At 46.4% G+C, this 25310-nt stretch overlaps 1 protein-coding gene across 1 annotated transcript; it reads left to right on the top strand.

Moving 5' to 3' along the window:
• The first annotated feature begins 256 nt into the window (after positions 1-256).
• Positions 257-2769, top strand: LOC123170051 (myb family transcription factor MPH1). Its single transcript, XM_044587898.1, has 4 exons — positions 257-525; positions 1381-1663; positions 1763-1844; positions 2231-2769. Exons 1-4 carry the CDS (start codon positions 402-404, stop codon positions 2495-2497), a joined length of 756 nt encoding a protein of 251 aa, XP_044443833.1. The 5' UTR covers positions 257-401; the 3' UTR covers positions 2498-2769.
• The last annotated feature ends 22541 nt before the right edge of the window (positions 2770-25310 follow it).

Genomic DNA, 25310 nt, shown 5'->3' with positions numbered 1-25310 from the left:
GCCTCTGTTCTCTAGGCAGCTACCTAAGTTAAGTGAGCATAGATGTTTGACTGGACTAGGTCAGCAAAGTCAGCCTTCTCTCTCTCTCTCTCTCTCTCTCTCTCTCTCTCTCTCTCTCTCTCTCTCTCGGATCCACACATTCCATACATCCGCCCTATATAGTACGGTGGTATTTTAGAAATAGTATTTGAGCTTCGAGTTCATCATTGTTTGGCCAAACCAAAACTCTCTCTCTCTCTCTCTCTCTCTCTCTCTCTCTCTCTCTCTCCATATATATATTGGAACTTGGAGAAGCATCATCAGCTCTGCTCAGCTGTGTGTACCGGAAGCTTGGGTTCGGGATCGGTCGGATTGAGTTGAAAGCCGGGCTCTAGCTAGCTGCACGGAGAGGACGATAAAGCATGAGAGGATTTGAGAGGAGAGGCGTCCGGCAGTACAACCGGTCCGACGAGCCGCGGATGCGGTGGACCGAGGAGCTGCACCGGCAGTTCATCGAAGCTGTCGATTGCCTCGGCGGCCAGGATGGTGAGTTCTTGCTTATTGCGTCACAGATATAGATGATGTTTCCCCCCTCCCTCTCCCGTCTAATTGCACATTTCACATGCACGGATGATCACTGAAAAAAATAGCGCGCTATAGCATCGCTAATAGCACGCTATAGCGTATTGAGAATTCCCTCGCTAAACATATTAGTGTACAATGTCTCGCTAATAGCACGCTATAGCGCGATATAGCACGCTAATAGCGTATTTTGAGGTCGGCGTTATTTTTCTATAGCGCGCTATTTTTTCATTGCGGATGATATTTATGTATGTATGAAATTTGACGTGATTTGAACTGCTAGACGATCGACTTGTTAAAAATCGTGCTTTTTTTTGTATGGGTCGATTTATTATGGGTAGTCCTCTCTTCATTACTAGTATACTTGCTTTAGTTGTGCCATAGGTTAGGCCGGAGTTCGTTCAAGTTCATGGAAGAAAAGAAAGGTGAGAAAACCCCATGTGATATGCATGCATCATGAACAAGATGAGATTTCCCCACTCTGTCCCACCTTTATTGGCTGACTGAATTATTTGTTGCTCAAGAACGTCACTAATTCGTTGTGTAAACGATGTTTAACACCTTCGTAGAGTAATCTCTACGATTACTTTTGCAATAAATGGCCGCTCGCCTGTCAAAGAAAAATATATCTTTGGATTAACCTTTCCTAATCCTACCTACAGAAGACAATAGTGATTCGTAAGCGTGTGTATCCTTAATCCGGAATTCATCGTGCTAGCTCTCTCTCTCTCTCTCTTGATCAGAATTTAATCAAGAGTAGCAATTCTTTCTTGCGTACGGCTGGCCGTCTCGTATTGACACTATCTTAATCATCTGCAGAGGCAACGCCGAAGAGAATTCTTCAGCTGATGGGCGCCAAGGAAGTCAGCATATCTCACGTCAAGAGCCATCTCCAGATGTACAGATCAAGCTCTAGCAACACCACCTGCAACGGTCCACCCAATGCGTCCGTGGATCGCCGTGGAGGCCACCGTGTCGTTGACGAACCACGGAATGGCCACAGGAACGGAAATCACATGGGGGCGGCTTCGGAGAGGATCGACGATGCTTCTTCTTACCCCGTGCCTTCCCATGGCCACCGCTCGTCGACGCCGTACCAAATGTGAGTACCAAAATTGGTTGCTAATTCAGTTCTTTAACTGTAGCTAGTGTTCGTATGTGTAACCGATCAAGTTGTTAATCAAACGTGCTGGTTTTTCAGACCGTCGATCGAAGAAGTTTTCAGGAGCTGGGAGCAGAGTAGAGGGAGGCTGCCATGGAACTCCAGCATGTCATCAGAGAAGGTAGGATTACTAGCAATAAAGTGTTATTTTTTGTCTTTGCTAGCTAGAGACAAAGCATGACTTAACGTATACGTATAAAAATCTAGGAGTACATCGATGAGTACAAACTATGAACCAATCCAGAGGAAGCAAAATTACTCAAATAAATTACTCCTCTTTCTTGCTTTCCATCATCGTTCATACATGCATGTGTAGATGTGCTGTATATTGTCTAGCTAGAAGCTTCATTTCTGTAAGTAGTTCGTTAGGTGGCAGTCACCAGACTCTGCCAAACTACCACCATGGCACAAACACGCTGCCGTGTATTGACTATCCAGTCTCCAGTTCTATTGTAATATCAGCATTGAAACATGTTAATCAACCTGACATGGCTGATGTTGTTGCAGGCGACCGGCTGGGCATGTCACGCTGACAGAAGCACGCGTCAGAAGCAGCAGCAGCAGCCGGCGGCGGGGTGTGACCTGACGCTGTCGATTGGCCGGTGGGAGGCGGAGGCGGCGAGCAGTGATGCTGACGTCTCGAGCACGACCACGGAGGAGGCCGTCGCGCCGGCAAGGGATCGAGGAGCCGGCGGTCACCGTCGCTCCGCCTCCGCCACCGGTCTGGACCTTGACCTGAACCTCGACCTGGCCATCTCATCTTCTTGTCTGTGATGTGATCGATGCTCTCCCTGTGTAAATATATAGAGCTGGATGCATCTTTGTATATAAAGTTACTTGCATATGTAGCTATCATTGTACCATATAGATGGCGTAGTGTAGTGGTAGTAAATTTCTGAGGTTTCTTGCTAGCTATATGAGTTTCTTTGTAGACTGCCATACTCACTAGGGATTTCTACTGTTTTAGCGGTATATGCATGCATGATTTGAGCCGTTGTATGCACGTAATTTACATACGTATATGTATATGATTCATTTTTCTATAATTATCGGAAAAGGCTTTCACCCTTACTTTATATATAAAGCAACAACCACCTAACAATTCGAGTCATACAACACGACACCGCAACACACCCTAGGCAAGATACAAAGGTGTTAAGGATAAGAAACACCACTCCGTACAACTCCCAACAAACAGCAGATATACACTAAGCATCACTAGGAGATCACGAAGCTCTCAATAGCAAACACACTAAGAGATGAAGCCGAGGGCCGATGATCCATGAACTCCAAGGCGGTGCCTTCAAGAAGGGCACAACACAGGAACACCACCATCGCCCGATCCAAAGGAATAATATTTTCATCTGGAGATACACGGAGGTCAACGAGCAACCGCGACGAGGCCTTCTGAAAGAAATATGCCCTAGAGCCAATAGTAAAGTTGTTATTTTATATTTCCTTATTCATGATAAAGGTTTATTATTCATGCTATAATTGTATTGATTGAAAACTTAAATACATGTGTGAATACATAAACAAATACTGTCTCCCTAGTAAGCCTCTACTAGACTAGCTCGTTGATCAAAGATGGTTAAGGTTTCCTGATCATGGACATGAGTTGTCATTTGATAACGGAATTACATCATTAGGAGAGTGATGTGATGGACAAGACCCATCCGTTAGCTTAGCATAATGATCGTTCGGTTTTATTTTTATTGCTTTCTTCATGTCAAATACATATTCCTTCGACTATGAGATTATGCAACTCCCGAATAGCGGAGGAATACCTTGTGTGCTATCAAACGTCACAACGTAACTGGGTGATCATAAAGATGCTCTACAGGTATCTCCGAAGGTGTTTGTTGAGTTGGCATAGATCGAGATTAGGATTTGACACTCCGAGTATCAGAGAGGTATCTCTGGGCCCTCTCAGTAATACACATCATAAGCTTGCAAGCAAATGACTAAGAAGTTGGTCACGAGGTGATGTATTACGGAACGAGTAAAGAGACTTGCCGGTAACGAGATTGACCTAGGTATAGAGATACCGACGACTGAATCTCGGGCAAGTAACATACCGATAGACAAAGGGAATTACGTATGTTGTCATAACGGTTCGACCGATAAAGATCTTCGTAGCATATGTAGGAGCCGATATGGGCATCCAGGTTTCGCTATTGGTTATTGACCGTAGAGATGTCTCGGTCATGTCTACATAGTTCTTGAACCCGTAGGGTCCGCACGCTTAACATTCGTTAACGATATAGTATTATATGAGTTATGTGATTTGGTGACTGAATGTTGATTGGAGTCCCGGATGAGATCACGGATATGACGACGAGTCTCGAAATGGTCGAGAGGTAAAGATTGATATATGGGACGATGGTATTCAGACACCAGAAGTGTTTCATATGGTACCGGGTACTTATTGGGTCACCGGAAAGGAGTTTCGGGCACCCCCGGCAAAGATATGGGCTTTATGGGCCAAGAGAGGGAACGCACCAACCACAAGGGGCTGGTGCGCCCCCATAGCAGGCCGGCCTAGGAGGAGAAGGAAAGAGGGGAGGCAAAGGAAAGTGTGGAGTAGGACTCCCTCTTCCTCCCCCCCCCCCCCTCTTTCCTTCCCCCTTGGGAAAACATGGCAGGGGGGCGCAGGGCAAGGTAGGGCCCCTAGGGGGCCAGCGGCCAGCCCTAGGCCATGTCTGGCTGCCTCCCCTCCCGTCCCACCTATATATATGTGGGGAGGGGGCGCCACACAAGGACACAATGTTGTCTTAGCCGTGTGCGGTGCCCCCGTCCACCGTTTGCTCCCTCGGTCATATTTTCGTAGTGCTTAGGCGAAGCCCTGCGGAGATCACATCACCATCACCGTCACCACGCCGTTGTGCTGTCGGAACTCATCTACTGCCTCGCCGTCCTGCTGGATCAAAAAGGCGGAGGACGTCACCGAGCTGAACGTGTGCAGAACGCGGAGATGCCGAGCATTCGGTACTACATCGGTTGGAGCGCGAAGAAAGTTCGACTACATCAACCGTGTTGTGAAATGCTTCCGCTTGGTCTACGAGGGTACGTAGACATACTCTCCCCCTCGTTTCTATGCATCTCCATGGGTAGATCATTGCGTGTGCGTAGAAATTTTTTGTTTTCCATGCAACGTTTCCAATCACCTTCAAGAAGGGAACGACTCCCATGGGCACCACCTCCGTCAGTCTGTCCAGAATCAGACAAGGTTTTCACCCTAGGGTTGCCAGGCGTGTGGCCTCCTGGCACCCTTAGATTATTCTTCCGTCGGTAGTTTGGCTACTCTAGAGTTTAGGTTGAACCAAATGTGTCGTCTTGGACTGCTTGGCAAGGTCTTGAGGGAGTCCTTGTAAGGAAAAATGGTCATGTGTTGGCTCGCCTTGAGGGGATTGTAGATGACATGATCCGTCAGGCTGCTCGTCGCCCATATGAGGTAGTCGGGGACAACCGTGCACGGCAAGCAAGGTGTCCGACCTCCCTATCTTCGTTATTGTTGGAGATATCCGGCTGCTTTGAAGGAAATATGCCCTAGAGGCAATAATAAAGTTGTTATTTATATTTTCTTATATCATGATAAATGTTTATTATTCATGCTAGAATTGTATTAACCGGAAATTTAGTACATGTGTGAATACATAGACAAAACAAAGTGTCCCTAGTATGCCTCTACTTGACTAGCTCGTTTATCAAAGATGGTTATGTTTCCTAACCATAGACATGTGTTGTCATTTGATGAACAGGATCACATCATTAGGAGAATGATGTGATGGACAAAACCCATTCGTTATCTTAGCATTATGATCGTTACAATTTCATTGCTATTGCTTTCTTCATGACTTATACATGTTCCTACGACTATGAGCTTATGTAACTCCCGAATACCGGAGGAACACTTAGTGTGCTACCAAACGTCACAATGTAACTGGGTGATTAGAAAGGTGCTCTACAGGTGTCTCCGATGGTGTTTGTTGAGTTGGCATAGCTCGAGGATTTGTCACTCCGTGTATCGGAGAGGTATCTCTGGGCCCTCTCGGTAATGCACATCACTATAAGCCTTGCAAGCATTGTGACTAATGAGTTAGTTACGGGATGATGCATTACGGAACGAGTAAAGAGACTTTCCGGTAACGAGATTGAACTAGGTATGAGGATACCGACGATCGAATCTCAGGCAAGTAACATACCGATGACAAAGGGAACAACGTATGTTGTTATGCGGTTTGACCGATAAAGATCTTCGTAGAATACGTAGGAGCCAATATGAGCATCCAGGTTACGCTATTGGTTATTGACCGGAGATGTGTCTCGGCCATGCCTACATAGTTCTCGAACCCATAGGGTCCGCACGCATAACGTTCGATGACGATTTGTATTATGAGTTATGTGATTTGATGACCGAAGTTTGTTCGGAATCCCGGATGAGATCGGGGACAAGACGAGGAGTCTCGAAATGGTCGAGGGGTAAAGATCGATATATTGGAAGGCTATATTCGGACATCGGAAAGGTTCCGAGTGATTCGGGTATTTTTCGAAGTACCGGAGAGTTACAGGAATTCGCCGGGAGAAGTATTGGGCCTTATTGGGCCATACAGGAATAGAGGAGGCAGGCCAAAGGGAAGGAGGCGCCCCCCCCCCCATGGGTCCGAATTGGACTAGGGGGAAGGGGGCGGCGCCCCCCCCCCCCCCCCCCCCTTGCCCTTTCCTACTCCCTCTTTCTTTCCCTCTTTCTTCTCTCCTACTCCGGAAAGGAAAAGGGGAATCCTACTAGGACTTGGGGGTCCTAGTAGGACTCCCCACACTTGGCGCGCCCCCTCTAGGGCCGGCCTACTCCTCCTCCCTCCTTTATATACGTGGGCAGGGGACACCCCAAAGGTACAACAGACAATCTCTTAGCCGTGTGCGGTGCCCCCCTCCACAGTTACACACCTCGGTCATATCGTCGTAGTGCTTAGGTGAAGCCCTGCGCCGGTAACTTCATCATCACCGTCACCACGCCGTCGTGCTAACGGAACTCTCCCTTGGCCTCAACTGGATCAAGAGTTAGAGGGACGTCACCGAGCTGAACGTGTGCTGAACGCGGAGGTGCCGTACGTTCGGCGCTTGGATCGGTTGGATCGCGAAGACGTTCGACTATATCAACGGCGTTGTCATAACGCTTCCGTTTTCGGTCTATGAGAGTACGTGGACAACACTCTCCCCTCTCGTTGCTATGCATCACCATGATCTTGCATGTGCGTAGGAAATTTTTTGAAATTACTATGTTCCCCAACATGCTTGACCGCGAAGATGAAGCTGGTGTGATCTAGCGGGCTTGGAGCCCCGAAGAGGAGACTGGAGCCCGCCGCATGGGGTGTGCAGGGCGTCCGACCTCCTTGTCTTATTTTGTCGTTGAAGATGGTCGGCTTCGAAGGATCGATCCCGGCAGTGTCTGTGGCGTGCCACAATTACTTTGTCTTCTATAGACATTGGCGACATGATAGTGTACCCGGTGGGTGTAGTCGACACCACGTAAGAATGCCCAGTAATGATGGGCGCTAAAATGCCATCAGTGGCAGTCGCGGCCCTCGGGAGCACCCGCCACTTCTAACATGGCATCAGTGGCAGGCATGCTAACCGCCATTGATGATGTTGCTACCAGTGACGGGTGCTGGTTTGCACCCGCCAATGATACATTATGCCTGGCAAAAGCGGGGAAGACGCTGCCATGGCTGCATTTTTGGTTGCCGCCACATCTTTTTCAGTTTTATAGCGTAAAGTCATATAGTATATCACAGTTCAAGTACGCACTTTAGTTTAAAAACTCTACCGAAAAAGGCTTTCGCCCCATTTTATATATAAAGCACCGATCATCAAGCACCCAGTACAAACACACGCCACCGCAACACACGCACACTGATGTCTCCTACGCAACCTTCTTCTTGTAGACGTTGTTGGGCCTCCAAGTGCAGAGGTTTGTAGGACAGTAGCAATTCCCTCAAGTGGATGACCTAAGGTTTATCAATCCGTGGAAGGCGTAGGATGAAGATGGTCTCTCTTAAACAACCCTGCAACCAAATAACAAAGAGTCTCTTGTGTCCCCAACACACCCAATACAATGGTAAATTGTATAGGTGCACTAGTTCGGCGAAGAGATGGTGATACAAGTGCAATATGGATGGTAGATATAGGTTTTTGTAATCTGAAAATATAAAAACAGCAAGGTAACTAATGATAAAAGTGAGCACAAACGGTATTGCAATACCAGGAAACAAGGCCTAGGGTTCATACTTTCACTAGTGCAAGTTCTCTCAACAATAATAACATAATTGGATCATATAACTATCCCTCAACATGCAACAAATAGTCACTCCAAAGTCACTAATAGCGGAGAACAAACGAAGAGATTATGGTAGGGTACGAAACCACCTCAAAGTTATTCTTTCCAATCAATCCATTGGGCTATTCCTATAAGTGTCACAAACAGCCCTAGAGTTCGTACTAGAATAACACCTTAAGACACAAATCAACCAAAACCCTAATGTCACCTAGATACTCCAATGTCACCTCAAGTATCCGTGGGTATGATTATACGATATGCATCACACAATCTCAGATTCATCTATTCAACCAACACATAGAACCTCAAAGAGTGCCCCAAAGTTTCTACCGGAGAATCGAGACGAAAACGTGTGCCAACCCCTATGCATAGGTTCATGGGCGGAACCCGCAAGTTGATCACCAAAAGATACATCAAGTGAATCACGTGATATCCCATTGTCACCACAGATACGCATGGCAAGACATACATCAAGTGCTCTCAAATCATTAAAGACTCAATCCGATAAGATTACTTCAAAGGGAAAACTCAATCCATTACAAGAGAGTAGAGGGGGAGAAGCAACATAAGATCCAACTATAATAGCAAAGCTCGCGATACATGAAGATCGTGCCAAATCAAGAACACGAGAGAGAGAGAGATCAAACACATAGCTACTGGTACATACCCTCAGCCCCGAGGGTGAACTACTCCCTCCTCGTCATGGAGAGCGCCGGGATGATGAAGATGGCCACCGGTGAGGGTTCCCCCCTCCGGCAGGGTGCCGGAACAGGGTCCCGATTGGTTTTTCGTGGCTACAGAGGCTTGCGGCGGCGGAACTCCCGATCTATTCTGTTCTCCGAATGTTTTAGGGTATATTGGTATATATAGGCGAAAGAAATACGTCAGGGGAGCCACGAGGGGCCCACGAGGGTGGAGGGCGCGCCCAGGGGGGTGGGCGCGCCCCCCTGCCTCGTGCTCTCCTCGTTTATTCCCTGACGTGCACTCCAAGTCCCCTGGATTGCTTCCGTTCCAAAAATCATGTTCCCGAAGGTTTCATTCCGTTTGGACTCCGTTTGATATTCCTTTTCTGCGAAACACTGAAACAAGGGAAAAAACAGAAACTGGCACTGGGCTCTGGGTCAATAGGTTAGTCCCAAAAGTAATATAAAAGTGCATAGTAAAGCCCATAAAACATCCAAGATGGATAATAAAATAGCTTGAATACTTCATAAATTATAGATACGTTGGAGACGTATCACACACACCCAAGGCACGCTACCGCAACACACGCACACACCCAAGGCAGGATACTAAGGTGCTGAGCGCAGCAACACCACTGATACGTCTCCAACGTATCTATAATTTTTCATTGCTCCATGCTATATTATCTTTTGTTTTGAACATTATTGGGCTTTATTATTCACTTTTATATTATTTTTGGGACTAACCTATTAACCGGAGGCCCAGCCCAGAATTGCTGTTTTTTTGCCTATTTCAGAGTTTCGCAGAAAAAGAATATCAAACGGAGTCCAAACGGAATGAAACCTTCGGGAACGTGATTTTTAGAACGAACATGATCCAGGAGACTTGGACCCTACATCAAGGAAGCTTCCAGGAAGCCACGAGGTAGGGGGCGCGCCTACCCCCCTGGGCGCGCCCTCCACCCTCGTGGGCCCCACGTTGCTCCACCGACGTACTCCTTCCTCCTATATATACCTACGTACCCCCAAACGATCAGATAAGGAGCCAAAAACCTAATTCCACCGCCGCAACCTTCTGTACCCACGAGATCCCATCTTGGGGCCTGTTCCGGAGCTCCGCCGGAGGGGGCATCGATCACGGAGGGCTTCTACATCAACACCATAGCCTCTCCGATGAAGTGTGAGTAGTTTACCTCAGACCTTCGGGTCCATAGTTATTAGCTAGATGGCTTCTTCTCTCTTTTTGGATCTCAATACAATGTTCTCCCCCACTCTCGTGGAGATCTATTCGATGTAATCTTCTTTTGCGGTGTGTTTGTTGAGACCGTTGAATTGTGGGTTTATGATCAACTTTATCTATGAACGATATTTGAATCTTCTGAATTCTTTTATGTATGATTGGTTATCTTTGCAAGTCTCTTCGAATTATCAGTTTGGTTTGGCCTACTAGATTGATCTTTCTTGCAATGGGAGAAGTGCTTAGCTTTGGGTTCAATCTTGTGGTGTCCTTTCCCAGTGACAGTAGGGGCAGCAAGGCACGTATTGTATTGTTTCCATCGAGGATAACAAGATGGGGTTTATATCATATTGCATGAGTTCATCCCTCTACATCATGTCATCTTGCTTAAAGCGTTACTCTGTTCTTATGAACTTAATACTCTAGATGCATGCTGGATAGCGGTCGATGTGTGGAGTAATAGTAGTAGATGCAGGCAGGAGTCGGTCTACTTGTCTCGGACGTGATGCCTATATACATGATCATACCTAGATATTCTCATAACTATGCTCAATTCTGTCAATTGCTCAACAGTAATTTGTTCACCCACCGTAAAATACTTATGCTCTTGAGAGAAGCCACTAGTGAAACCTATGGCCCCCGGGTCTATTTTCCATCATATTAATCTTCCAACACTTAGTTATTTCCGTTGCTTTTATTTTACTTTGCATCTTTATCATAAAAATACCAAAAATATTATCTTATCATATCTAGCAGATCTCACTCTCGTAAGTGACCGTGTAGGGATTGACAACCCCTTATCGCGTTGGTTGCAAGGATTTATTTGTTTGTGTAGGTGCGAGGGACTCGCGCGTAGCCTCCTACTGGATTGATACCTTGGTTCTCAAAAACTGAGGGAAATACTTACGCTACTTTGCTGCATCACCCTTTCCTCTTCAAGGGAAAACCAATGCAGTGCTCAAGAGGTAGCAACCAGCCCTAGCACTACCACCACGAAGAGATGAAGCTACATATGACGATCCATGTGCTCAAAGGCAGCGCCTTCAGGAAGGGTACGACACCGGAGCGCCGCCGCCGCCCGATCCAAGGATCAGAGTTTTCCCTGAAGCTGCATGATGGGCAATGAGAGCCGCGGCGACGCCTTCAAGAAGGGAACGATCTTCGCCGCCGCCTGTCCATCCGAAGATAGAACGGGTTTTCACCTCGGCCAACAATCACCGCCACCGAACGCCACCCCCCGGCAACCACGCCGCCCACACGGCCATGGTTACCGAGAAGCACCAAGGCACGGGCTCTGCCCAAGAGCACCGCGCTGCCACCACCAGGGCCACCGCCCCGGCATCCAAGACCTTGACACCACCTCACCCGAGACCCGCCACAACCCCAACGAAAGAGACGAGCGGAAAGGTCCCACCTTTCACACCCCTAGGCGACCCCCAACGTCGAGACCCAATAGGCCGGCCAGAACTGGCATCCACCGAACCATCCTGCTGCCCCGAGCGCGAGACGAGCTCGGTCCTGCAGCACCGAGAGGGGGACGAGATCAGTCCTGCTGCACCATGCGCGAGACGAGCTCGGTCCTGCAGCACCGGGCGTGAGGAGAGTGGTGGACCGCAGCTGGGAGAGGACCAGCCCTTTCGATAGGAGTAGCGCCCGGGCGACGAGGAGATGGGGCGAAGGTCGATACGGTCCGAACGCAGACGAGCTGACGCCGGAGCAGAGTCCGGCCGTCGCCGCGGCCGAGACCACCGAACCACCGTGTAGCCGACACGCCACAGGGAGGTCGCCGCGAAGCCAGACCTCACAGCGTCGCCGCCGTCCACGGCCAGAGCAGCCACCACACCGAGCATCTGCCCCACCAGCATCCACCAGGATCCGCGCATCAAATCCGGCGCCATCCACCACCATCTTCCACTGAGCCGGCCATGAAGTGCAGCGGCAACCAAATCCACCGCCAGCCGAGCTCCCACGCAAGCCGAACCAGCCCGGCCGCCGTCGAGCCCAAGCCTCCCAGAGGCACACCAGGAGCCAGATCTGGGCACGCCCAGCCATGGCCGCCGGCGCCCCCCGGCCACCCTCGCGGACACGGAGCCGCCCGCGCAGCCACCATGACCAGGCGGCGTCTCCCGCCGGCCGGTCGCCGCGCCGCCACGCCCCCCGCACGCGCCGCGCCTTCGTTTGGATTCGCCGTCCCACGCCAGCCGCAGCCAAGCGAAGAGAAGAGGCCGCCCCGCCGCCGCCGGCGGCGACCGGGCTTCGCCCGGCCACGCCCTCGGGTGGCGGCGAGGGAGGGAGAAGGGGGAGGAGGCGAGGTCTCTGGTGGCGGCGGTTAGGTCTCCTCCCGTGACGCGCCTCGCGGAGCGCGTCGCGGGAGCCTCTCTGTTTCTTTTCTCGTTATGATAGATTCACCATCAGGAGGAGTTTAAAAACTCTCTAGGAGTACTACTAGCGATCAAGTGCTTATCCTCTTATCTAGCTAGAGATCACAAGCATGAACTAAAGCACATGATAAATAGACCAGTTAAAAGTAATGTATGAACAAATCCAGATGAAGCAAAGGTTACTCAAATCAATTATCTTTCGTGCTTTGTAGGCAATCCGCTGGCCAAGTCACGCTCATAGCAAGTCAACCCGCAAAAAAAGAACGTCTAAGAAGCAGCAGCCGGCGGCGGGCTGTAACCTGAGTTATCAATCGGCAAGTGTAAGGAGCGGGCGGCGATTAGCGAAGCCGACGGTCGAGCACGGCCACCGAGGAGGCCACCGCGCCGGCGAGGGGTCGAGGAGCCGTCGACCACCGCCGTCAACTTTGACCTGGCCGCTTCGTTTCACCCGAGTAGCCATTATTGGGCTGTCACGTTATAATTGGATTGGGCCGTAGATACGTTCAGACAGTCGCAGTCGCGAACTGTGGTATGATGTGACCTGATTAGACCACTGTGGATTCGGCTCTGGGGCTGGTCATAGTAGGGAGTAACTTACACTAGTGTCATACATATGACACTAGTCTAAGTTACTACCTTCATAATGCAAAGTACCATAATAGTAGTACTTCCTCCGTCTCATAAAGTAAGACGTATTTTGACACTAGTGTAGTGTTAAAAAACGTCTTACATTATGGGACGGAGGGAGTATCATAGATGGCTTCATTTATTAACTTGTAGACTCATCTTGTCTTGAGAAGCGCTATGTTACAGTAACATATTATGTTACCACTTCTCATTAATTACTTACCACATAAGCAAAAAATTTAAAATTTTCTTGAAGTGCGCTATGTTACTATCTAAGTTACTCCCACTATGACTAGCCTGAGAGAAGTCAGTGTCCAGAATGAGAAAAACACTGTAGCCACGAATTAAAATGATTCCCTGACGATGACTATTTGCGGGCTGCAAGGATTTTCCACAGATTATTGTGACAAACTCGCGGAAAATATCTGGCTGCTGGGTAGGCTAGGCACCGGCTCTTTGACATTGCACCAACCGGAAAAAAAATCTGATAGATGAAACTGCATGTCAATCAACTCGTGCCATGGTAAAACCGCCTCCCCCTCCCTACCTTCTCGCGTAAGGGGACAAAGTGATTTTAACTCAAGTTTCATGTATGGACGCTTCTTTTATTCACATATGTGTAGTATTGACTTTTATGCACGGGTCGATTGTTCTAGCACATAGTGTCTAGGGTTCAACGCACGGACTAGTTCACCGAGGATTTAGTCCGGCAAGCCAAAGCGCACGAAAGCATCGAGTCATTGTAGCTTTTCATCAAGAGCTCTTTTATGGTACCCTATACTGCTTGGCGGGAGGGGCCAGTATAATTAAATCCCACCGTTGAAACGGGATCGTTGATGGGCCAAGATGCCAGCTTATTTCGTAGTAATAGCTTGGAATCAGCATCGCCTGCTCGCTCCCATCGCCGCCATGCTCTCCTCACATACATACATTACATAGAATGATGACGCCCTCCTTCGCCCTGCCTGGCACCATGGCCGGGACGACGAACTTCTGCACACGGCAAGCCTCCGCATTGACGGACAATGGTGCCAAGTGGTTTCCTCGCTGCCGTTGTGAACCAAGACAAAACGAGTGCGGTGTGGGATAAGGCCTCATGGCTGCCATGTTGGACCTATTGGAGAAGAAGAGCACGGTCTGGGCCGAGGCCCACGCCACGCAGTCAAGCGCCGGATCCATACACGGGGAAGGAACGAGACTCAGGCTTCCTGGGCGAGGGAAGGTGGGCTGGAGAAGAAAGAGGAGGCACGGTGGTGGCCACCGGAACTCTACCAGAGTCAGTAGATGGAAAATATGTTTTAGAGCACCTGCACCCAGGCCCGTCTATCCTAGCCATCCATTTTCCCCATCGCGATTCGTGCAAATACATTTCTCTTTTTTGTTTCTCTCATATAAAACATGTTTTGAACTTCAAACTTCCGCAGCACAGCAAAACTTTCTATCTAGAATCTGGGATAAAACTTTCAGATTTTTTCGTCCAACATAAATATATGAATTAAGATATTTTTTGGTTAAAAATCTTATTTTTAATATTTATGTCGGATCAAAAAATATGAAAGTTTTGTCTCAAGTTCTAGTTAGGAAGCTTTATTGTGCTGCAAAGTTTGAGATTCAAGACATATCCTATATTGGAGAGCTAAGATAGATGGGCCTGGATGCAAGTGCTCAAAAAATCTATGTCCGTCAGTAGATGAGAACAACGGGCGGGGTGAATAGTAGAAGTCCCAGAATGACCTCAGAACATGTATACTGGTTGGTCGAGAACGACCAGTGCTACTAATACTGCTCGCCATGTTGTTGGCCTGATTGCAGCAATACAGGTCGGTCATGGCCGTTTGATTTCGCGGATTTTTTTTTTGGAAATGGAGGCGTGTCCCCGGCCTCTGCATCATAATGATGCATGCAGCCATCTTATTAAAAAATCTCGAAGTACCATAAAGTCGTAAAGGTATTACAACTCGCAAACGGAGCAAAACAAAGAAAAAAGAAATACATGCTCAAAAACACAACCGGTAAGGCAAAATAAAGGATAAACTCCCTAGACTCCTATCCTATTGTGCGGTCGCCATCCGAACCGGTTGAATATAGCTCGTGCTACCATCTCCCACTGGTTGCACCCAGTTAACCAAAGGCTCCCTAGAGTCCATAGAAGTGAGTAAGGACCACGTACGGATCCATGCGGTAGCTCTGAAGATAACCTGCAAGAAAGTTAAATCATGTTGTCTGTTAAAAATCAAATCATTCCTGCAATTCTATATAGCCCACAAAAGCGCACATATTCCAATCCGAATACGAGCTGCAGTAGTATGTTCAACCCCAGCTAACCACATTGCAAACAACGATTCAATGTCAACTGAAGGATTAATATTGAAGGCTATGTGAATGGTTCTCCAAAGCAATTCGGTGAGTGGGCATTCAAGGAATAGGTGTTGTATTGTTTTATCATGATCACAAAAACAGCAACGTGAACTACCTACCCATCGCCTCTTGATTAAGTTGTCCTTGGTGAGTATTACTTGCTTGTGGACAAACCACATAAAACATTTAATACGCAAGAGCACCTTAATCTTCCAAATATGTAACGATCTTGAGATTGGGCCAGAACTAATCAAATCCATATAAAAAGATTTCACCGTAAACACCCCATTCTTAGCTAGCGTCCATTGCGTCGAATCCGGCTGGTCAGAAAGTTGAACATCTATCAATCTCCGAACCAAGTGCAACCAGGCAGTCCATCGCTCACCAACTAACGCACGTCTAAACTGAATATTCAAGGGGATCGTTTGAAACACTGTGCCTACGTAATCCTCCTTGTGTTGCATAATGTTATAAAGGGTGGGATATTCTACGGCCAGGAGTGACTCTCCTAACCACGTATCCTCCCAAAATCTTGTTGACATCCCATTGCCAACCAAGAATTTGACCCTGCGAAAGGACAAATCCTTCGTTCTCATAAGCCCTTTCCAGAATGGCGAGTCAGTTGGTCTCATAGTAACCTGGGCTAGCGTTTTCCATTGCAAATATTTATTGCGCAAAATCTGTGCCCACATGCCCTCCGGCTCAGTTTCCAACCTATAGAGCCATTTGCTCATAAGGCATTTATTCTTGATTTCTAAGTTCTCAATACCAAGACCCCCTTGGTCTTTTGGCCGGCAAAGGATGTCCCATCGCGCCAGTCGGTATTTCCTTCTGGCCTCATCTGACTGCCAGAAGAAACGAGACCTGAAGAAATCAAGTCGCTTCCATACCCCTTTCAGAATTTTGAAGAAAGATAGTAGGAACATCGGCATACTAGTCAGTACCGAATTAATCAGCACTAGCTAACCTCCATAAGACATAAGCTTGCCCTTCCAGCAGCTCAGCTTTTTCTCAATTCGATCTTCGATAAACTTCCATTCTTTATTAGACAACTTACGGTGGTGAATTGGTATGCCCTAATTCACACCCGAACAGTTGTCTATAAGTGTCTTGCTCGTCTTTGGCCTTCCCAAAACAAAACAACTCACTCTTGTGAAAGTTTATCTTTAAACCAGACAATTGTTCGAAGAGGCATAATATAAGTTTCATATTGCACGCTTTAGCAATGTCATGTTCCATGAATAATACAGTGCCGTCAGCATACTGCAAGACGGAGACTCCACCATCGACCAAATGAGGAACTAAGCCCTCCACTTGACCATGCTGTTTTGCTCTGCCAATAAGAATGGCCAACATATCGGCCACTATATTAAATAAGAGAGGAGACATGGAATCTCCTTGTCTCAAACCCTTATGCGTCTGAAAGTAATGACCGATATCATCGTTAACCTTGATTCCGACACTACCATTCTGGACTTGAGAACCCACTTGGTTCCGCCAAGCCTCACTAAATCCTTTCATGCGCATTGCCTGCTGAAGGAAATGCCATTTAACTTTACCATATGCCTTCTCAAAATCCACTTTGAAGATAACCCCATCTAGCTTCTTCGAATGGATTTCATGAAGCGTTTCATGCAAAACGACGACCCCTTCAAGTATGTGTCGCCCTGTCATGAACGCTGTCTGACTCGGTTGTACCACTGAATGAGCAATTTGTGTCAGTCTATTGGTACCAACCTTTGTGAAAATTTTAGAACTCACATTAAGAAGACATATTGGCCTAAATTGTTCGATCGGAACTGCTTCTTCTTCCTTGGGCAACAACGTAATCAGTCCAAAGTTAAGATGAAACAACTCGAGATGACTGCTAAAGAAATCATGAAACATAGGCATAAGATCATCCTTAATTATATGCCAACATTTCTTATAGAATTCAGCTGGAAACCCATCTGGTCCCGGTGCTTTATTCGGTTTAATTTGGGAGATGGCAGTCAGAACCTCCTTCTCAGTAAATGGTGCAGATAGAATATCATTCTCCTCTACCTGGAGTTGAGGTATATCTCCTAAAACAGATTCATCTAGGGCCACCGTGCTTGCTTCCGGATGCCCAAAAAGTTGTTTATAGTAGTTAGAGATATAGGCTTTCAGGTTCTCATGCCCCACAATTATCCCCTCGTCCTGTTCAAGCTGTATAATTTTCTTCTTCCTATGTTTACCATTCACAATCATATGGAAGAATTGTGTATTGTCATCCCCTTGGACAACCTTAAGCACTTTAGCACGCAGTGCCCACTTGAGCTCCTCTTCTCTAAGAAGAGCTTGTAAGCCTTGCTCAGCTTCGGACTTGGAGTTTTGTTCACTAATCGTAAGGCGATTACTTTCGGCTTTTAAATCCAGCGTCTCAATTAATTGAGTGAGTCGTTCTTTCTCTTGTTTGTAAATCCCACTTTCATTTCTGGCCCAACCTCTCAAAAACTGTCTCAAATGTCTGATTTTATTTTGCCATCTCTCAATACTAGTTCTTCCACTAATAGGTTTTGCCCATTCGCGTGCAATGATCTCCAAAAAGTTTTCTTTCTCGAACCAACCTAGTTCGAAAGAGAAAGCGTTCTTATTCGCGACATGTGTAGCCTCTCCCGAATCTACAAGAAGGGGTGTATGGTCTGAGATCGCTCTCTGCATCGCATGGACCGACACCAAAGGGTACTTTTGTTCCCATTCCACACTGGCGAGTACCCTATCCAACTTCTCATAAGTCGGAGTGGGAAGCGTATTGGCCCAAGTAAATTGTCTACCAGTGAGCTCAATCTCTCGCAAATTAAGACTCTCAATAATCATGTTATACATCATAGACCAGCACCCATCAAAATTGTCATTGTTCTTTTCATCTCCCCTCCGAATTATATTAAAGTCCCCACCAACTAGGATCGGCAAAGTTTCATCTCCACAGATCTGCACTAAGTCGGCTAGAAAATCTGGTTTAAGTTCAGGTTGTGCTGCTCTATATACAACCATAAGAGACCATCGGAAACCATCCGATTTTGATCTCACCCGAAACTTGACCGTAAAATCTCCCCGAACCACGTTAAGCACCTCAAGTGTTTCACACCGAACCCCTAGCAATATCCCACCAGATCTTCCTCTAGGAGGTAAGATGTGCCAATCAAAATCAATTCCACCAGAAGGATTTCCAAGGAATTGTGAGGTAAAGTAATCTCGTCGTGTTTCCATAAGCGCAATAAAGTCTAAAGGTTGCTCTACCGTTGTCTCAGCCAGGAACCTACGTTTAGCCAAGTCAGCTAGACCTCTGCTATTCCAAAAGATTCCTTTCATAAGTCATCATGGAATTGTTTTCTTATGCATGACCCTAGCACTTCTACGAACCTCCTCGACACCCATTGGAAACGTAGGATCGGCAGAACACGGGACAGTGCCCTCCATCATTAGAGGCTCTACATTGTCCGTATTCTCTGCCCCCTCCTCATCTTCAACCTCCTCAGTAGGTAATAGATTGTTACAAATGCTTTCAAGGGCTACAATTCCTAGATTGTTCATGTCGTCGTCGTTCATAGGTTTAACTGATGTGAGGCTCCGAATTATTTCAGAAACCCGCTCTGCTTCTAAATCTAAAAGATCATTAACAAATTTCGCTATCTCTTTTTCATTTGAACCCAAAGTAACTCCTAAGTCGTTTGCCTTATCGATAATTTCATGTTCGGTGAAATGCATAATGGAACAACTCTTATCAAAATACATACCTGTAGTTGCCTCGACATCTCGAAGCATGGCCGCCCTCTTGGCACGCGCCAACTACAGGTCATCAGCGTCTGGCTGTCCCTGGATCCGACCGCTGACACGCCTGCGAGCCGTGACCGGATCCGAAATGCCACTAAAGGCGACAAGCTCCTCCGTAGTCCTCTCCCGAGGCGTGATTTCGCGGATGGACGGTCCTTATTCACTACAGGGTACCCTAAAAAAGCTCTTTCATCAATGACTTCATTTGGCTCGCCACCCTATCATCAACGATCATTATGTCGTCACATGTCCATCCTCCTGGATCTTAGCTCCAACACAACTGGCATAGAGTTTCAACTTTCAAGAAACACTTAGCTATTGTTTTCTAAACGAGAGTCCAAAGCCCTCGTGCTATTAAATTGTTAGGAAAGAGTATTCTAGCTAATTACAGAAAAGGGTGAAAATCCATATGATAAACACGCCCACGTACAAAAAGGGCACTACGGCCGACTTGACCACCAACCTGGACTTGACACTACTATGAAACCACTACCAAGGCCATCGAGCAACATCATTGGCATCACCCATCACTTCTGATACTTCAACTTCATCATGGATAACCACCAACATTGAGGGCCACAACATGATGCACGTGTAGTCTTTACAATTTCATGGTGTTCCTCCACACAAGCAATATGGGCGGCTGGTCTTTTTGAGTGAAGTTCCCATACCAAATCGGGGAAAAAGTCTTAATCCAAAGCAATAATTTCTAGTGATCTGGTGAATTTCACATTCCATCACGGAACCGAATCCCCTGGGCAAAACATGTCAACATGATCAACACATGTGGGCAAATACAAAAAACTTTCAAAGGGTAACTTTGGATGTATGTCTAGTTAACTTTGCCATTCCTCCATCAAAATGTTTAAAGTTCAGACAGATGCTAATAGGTTTTGAGATAGCTAACCGTACATGCCACATGGTGTTCAAAGTTAGATAGGGCATCACGTTTAATACGTTTGGGGAAAAACATCTAGCTGACTAGATTATAGTCGCTCTCAGTTCCTTTGTTTAAGACTACTAGTCTAAATCGGTAGAAGGGAGTTCTCTAGCTAATTGCTGAAAAGGGTGAAACTTTACACGATAAACAGGATAAACAGGCACACGGACGAACAAGGGACCATGGACAACTCAACACAGTACTACAAAACCACTGCGGGGCGAATATAGCAACATAATCGGGAGCGCCTATCATGTACTCCCTCTGTTCCTAAATATTTCTCTTTCTAGAAGTTTTAAATGGTGACTACATACGGAACAAAATGAGTGAATCTACACTCTAAAATATGTCTATATACATCCGTATGTGATGACCATTTGAAATCTCTAGAAAGACAAATATTTAGGAACGGAGGGAGTATGATATGACTACTTCAGCTTCATCATGGATAACCAGCAACATTGATGGCAACAGCAAGATGCACTCCTAGTTGTTACAACGTCATGTTGTCCATCCAGACGAGCAAATATGGGCGGCTGGTTTTTCCCAGTGAAGTTCCCACACCAATTAGAGAACAATTCCAACTCCAAAACAAGAATTTCTAGTGACCGAATCCTTAGACCGCAGAAAAAATCGACTTGTTGACATGATGGATTGAAAAGAAGAAGAAAACAGTAGACTTTCGTGTAAGTCTGGTTGACTTTGCCCTGTACAGAGCTTTTCTTTTTCTTTTGAGAGACCATTCTGTTCAGAGTTGGGATCGGGCTTTGACGTTTTTGGGCAGGTTCGAAAGAAAATTAACCAGAAGAGGCAATAACTCTTGGGGAGCTTTGCATGGTTGCCTATGAGGCAACTGTCGCTGCGTGCAGTTGAAAAACGCTACTGCTGGTAACTAATTGACGTACACGATGGTGTACACGTACGTCCACACGGAGTGCTATTCAGATGAACTAATCAAGAGTTGGGAAAAATCCACATAATGTGACTTAACTTTAGAATTAGAGTATATAGTTATACATACACACGTGCATCTCGTGATGCGTGGAATTATTCGAATGTTTTATGAGGCATGCTTCCGTGTTGAGTGCACACACTGGCAAACGCTTGTGTTTTTGTGTGTGTCACATTGCGACGCCGTGGAAGCTTTGGAGTTTGGATAGTGCTGCCTTTTTAGGGCTTTTTGGCCGGGGCAGCATTTTCCATTCGGTTCGGCGGGATAAAAAGTCACGAGTTGGTAGGATCAGGAATTTGCATCCAACACACAACCAATCATGTGCACGTGCGCACCAAATCGATTATTATTTTTTTGGTACATCAAATTCCATCGAGTATCGTTTAAAAAAAATCCATTTTAAAGCTTTGTCTTGGCAGAAATTCTACAAAATATCTCATTTAAGCAAGTTTATTCTAGTCTTTACCCATTTTAAAGCTTTGTCTATACTGTCAAGTGGTGCCCGCTCTCAATGATTCGACACGGCGCACAGAGTCAGGTGCCAAATAGACGGTGGCTTCCTCGGTGGCACATCTTACGCAGTACTAGATCATCGATGGCGCGTTGCCGCGCCAGTCCATTATGCCGATGGAATGCTAGGAATTTAGTAAATATATCAAAACATAAAAATAGATGTTTTTATCAAAAGTAACCATAAATCTAAAGTATAAGGCTCTAGAAAATGGTATTTTAACCAATCATGATAAGAATACATATGGCCTCTTCATTTCTAAAATAATAATTACTCATATGCTCCGTGTGTTTTTGAAGCAAACGGTGTAGCGTGCCACTGGCTAATCAACTGAAATGTTAAGTAAATCTGACAAATCATGTCAATCACTACAAATACATTGTGATATGAGCGTTTGATCTGTAAAGATACAGTGGCTTTTATGCATGCCTCAATTTATTGAAGTGATATGCTAGTAGGCAGTCCCAAAACTTATTTGTATTTGAACTTAATTCATTACCAGAACAACTTGTGAGATGAAGCCAGGCAAGATTAGAAGATTCGGTGTGGAAGATTGAAGATCGGGCAGAGTAATGGTACCTAATTTCCAACCCATTTATTTCTTCACGGAGATCATGGGGCAAAGTTTCATTCATATTAATCGGCTTGTCATCATCGAGTCTTTACCATCACCTCACGCCATCATGATAAGAGGGGTTCATCACCGTTGCCTGATGCCTTCACAGATGTAAATTGTCGCATACAACACAAACAGTACCATGGCCTGAATGATAGAGAAACACAAAGTAAGCAATTGTATATCCTTAATGCATATATAGATACTAAAACATGAAGGTGTGGGGTATGGCAGTCCACGTGTACTAATTACCTGGCCCATAGCCAGCATCTCAAGCGTAATCTCTTGGTGGCACATGGATGTAGGAGTAACAAAATAAAGAAGAACATCTAAAGAAAGGAAATAAGCAGACACCTATTTCTTCCGAGCAAATGTACACGCTATCACACAACATGATCATGCTTATGAATTGAACATCAGGAAGGACGAAGCCACCATATGCCAATGCGGAGGTAAGGGCCACCGCACACGGCGTACACCCGGGACACATAGCGAGCTAGGCGAGGCGCTCTTCCTCGAGTCCTACTGGTCTGCCGGATGCACACGGTGAACCACTGGAACACATGGCGAGCCAGCCGAGGTGCTGTTCCTAGAGTCCTTCTGGACTGTCCATGGAGAGTTGGCGTCGAGGGGGAGGGGGGAGGCACATCCACGGGGACAACACACCAGCGTCGGGGATTGTGCTGGCTTGAAAAGCTCTATCGACCACCTCGTGGAAGGCATCGATGGCGACGGGATTCTCGTCTAGCACGGTGGAATTGATCAGTGTGACGACATCAAATCCAGAACTCCCAGACCGTATGTCTCTCCCTTCTCCTGCAATTGGCACAACAATAAGTATATCGATCAATATCTATCTATGGACACAGCTGCATGAGGGAACAACAGAAAAAACACATCAATCAGTATGCTTGTACAGTACACACACCTTCGCAAACATTATATTCTCCTTTTGATATTTGATTTCTACCACATAATAAGCACCGTCATCCATCTTTCCAAGTCCTGGTTGTTAATTTTGCATCATGTGTGTGGTAATCTGGATTCAGCAAAACTCTGAATCCTTTCCTGATAATCTCAGTGTTATCAACTTATCATAGAAGAAGAAGAATTGTTTGAAACAACCTGGCAGAAAAAAAGGTTGCCACAGGACAAATCAAGAAACCTATTGTCCCAGTTTTAAATCAAGCAACAACCAACTCACCTTATTGAGTACGCAACCAGAACCATCATCCGTTGCACATAGAGGAGAAGGACATCGTAGGCAAAAGGGAGTGTGTTGGCGGCAGACAACGATGCCTTTGATTTCTCATCAGTCCCGTCTGGGCTTCGACTGCATATAAGAAACCGTTACACGGGGTGAGCCGCTGCTCCGGTAACAAATTCGTCGATCTGCTATTCATTTAGCCTGAATTAGCCTTTAATGTGTTCCTAGCTCTCACCCTTATTATATCTATAACCGGCCACACGGCAACTTTTCTGCTAAAATTGTTGGAGGTGAATTTCGGCCTTCCCTTCATCTTTCACTTTGTCAAGTAAATCTCAAATTATCCTATATCAATTTATGTATGCAATAGTATTTAACTACTAATGGCAAATGGGAAAAATTGTTGATATAACTTATAACATTTTAATTTTGGAAGAGAATGATTAACCAAGTGCAATTGGAGTTAATTAAGTTCAGTGCTTACTATACAGTATACAGTGTCTATCTGTGTCAGAGCACTTCTAAGTTCTTGCAAGAATGGTAAAATCTCATTGTAGACTTACTGTTTGGGCAATAAAGATCACTTACGGGTATTACTAATCTTATTATGCCAAATGTCATACCAGGCAAACAGAAGTGATGGCCGCACTGTGAAGAGCGCCTTAAATACCATCAGCAAATATGTATGCTTCATTGTGCGTATATCTTGTACTGTTCACTGCTTACAGATCAAATTAACAGTAAGGAAGTGCATAATCTTCCCTTGTCAAAACCTGAAATCAGAAAAAAGCTACATACGGGTGATTCTTACCTTGACGCTGAACGGGGCAAGCAACTGCTTGCAGCAGAATTGGTGGAGGCCCAGCCCTTGTTCATCGCAACCAGCTTGGCCGGCGGGTAGAACGTGTCGATGGCCGTTTAAGGTCATCCCCTCCATACGCTCGTCTTGCGAGATTGGGAGCTCCGACCGTCCGGGGGCCGGCGGCCCACCACGGCAACTCGATGCCTATGACATGGAGGAAGTTTGAAGTAAATTCGTGTCATCGTGTGCCTATGCCTATGCGGTGGACGCCGCCACTTAGGGTCGAGATCGAGAGATTGAGTCGTGGCTTGATGTTCGCGCCGGTAGTGGCTGGGGGCGGCGGCGCACTAGGGTGAGGGTAACACAGCCAGGTCGGAGAAGAGGAGAGGTCGGGGAGAGAGAGACGAAAGAACGGGGCCGAGAGAGAGAGAGAGAGAGAGAGGAGTTTTTTTTAGGGAGAGAGAGAGAGAGGAGATGCTCGTCTCATCGTGTGCTCATGGGCTTCATAGGAGTGAATATTTGTGCCCCAACTGGCCCAATTAACCAGAGGCCACAGAAACGGCTTCCGGAGTAGCAGCCCTTAGGACAGGCAGCCCAGTTAGCGCTAAACAACAATCTGACGACCAGAAACACTTCAAACACATGATCTGACGGTCAAAATTGCAAGTGGGTGAGAGAGCTCGGTTTAGGCTCAGTTTTACTGTCCTTAAATATGAGGCATGTTGCGCCAACCAATCTTTACCTTCCTTTATCTGTCATCTACATCATGTTTCGACACGGTCAACCAGTGTGCCGATCTTGCTTCAGCATTACCGCCAATACTTCCTTCAATGCCAAAGTTCTTTTTTAATAGGAAAGCGGTAAGGGAGACCCCTACAATGATTTTTTTTTCAAATAATAAGAACCCACGCCCATGTCTGTGAAGACTTGAACCTGGATTACTGGGTTGTACATCCACTCCCCTAACCAAGTGAGCTAGGCTCGCTTCCTCCAATGCTAGGTTGCAACTAGCATCGCAATTATGAACCCTAAACAATTCCACACAATAAGAAATGGGAGTGAATCTGCTGGCTTAGGCCGAGCACGCGACCTGATTGGGCTTAACCAACTTGTCCATCCTGATTGATGTGTCAGATACAAT

Source organism: Triticum aestivum, chromosome 7D, assembly GCF_018294505.1.
Source record: "Triticum aestivum cultivar Chinese Spring chromosome 7D, IWGSC CS RefSeq v2.1, whole genome shotgun sequence".
NCBI classification, from domain to species: domain Eukaryota; kingdom Viridiplantae; phylum Streptophyta; class Magnoliopsida; order Poales; family Poaceae; genus Triticum; species Triticum aestivum.
The sequence above is the reverse complement of the archived record's forward strand: the minus strand, read 5'-3'. Positions and strand labels throughout refer to the sequence as shown.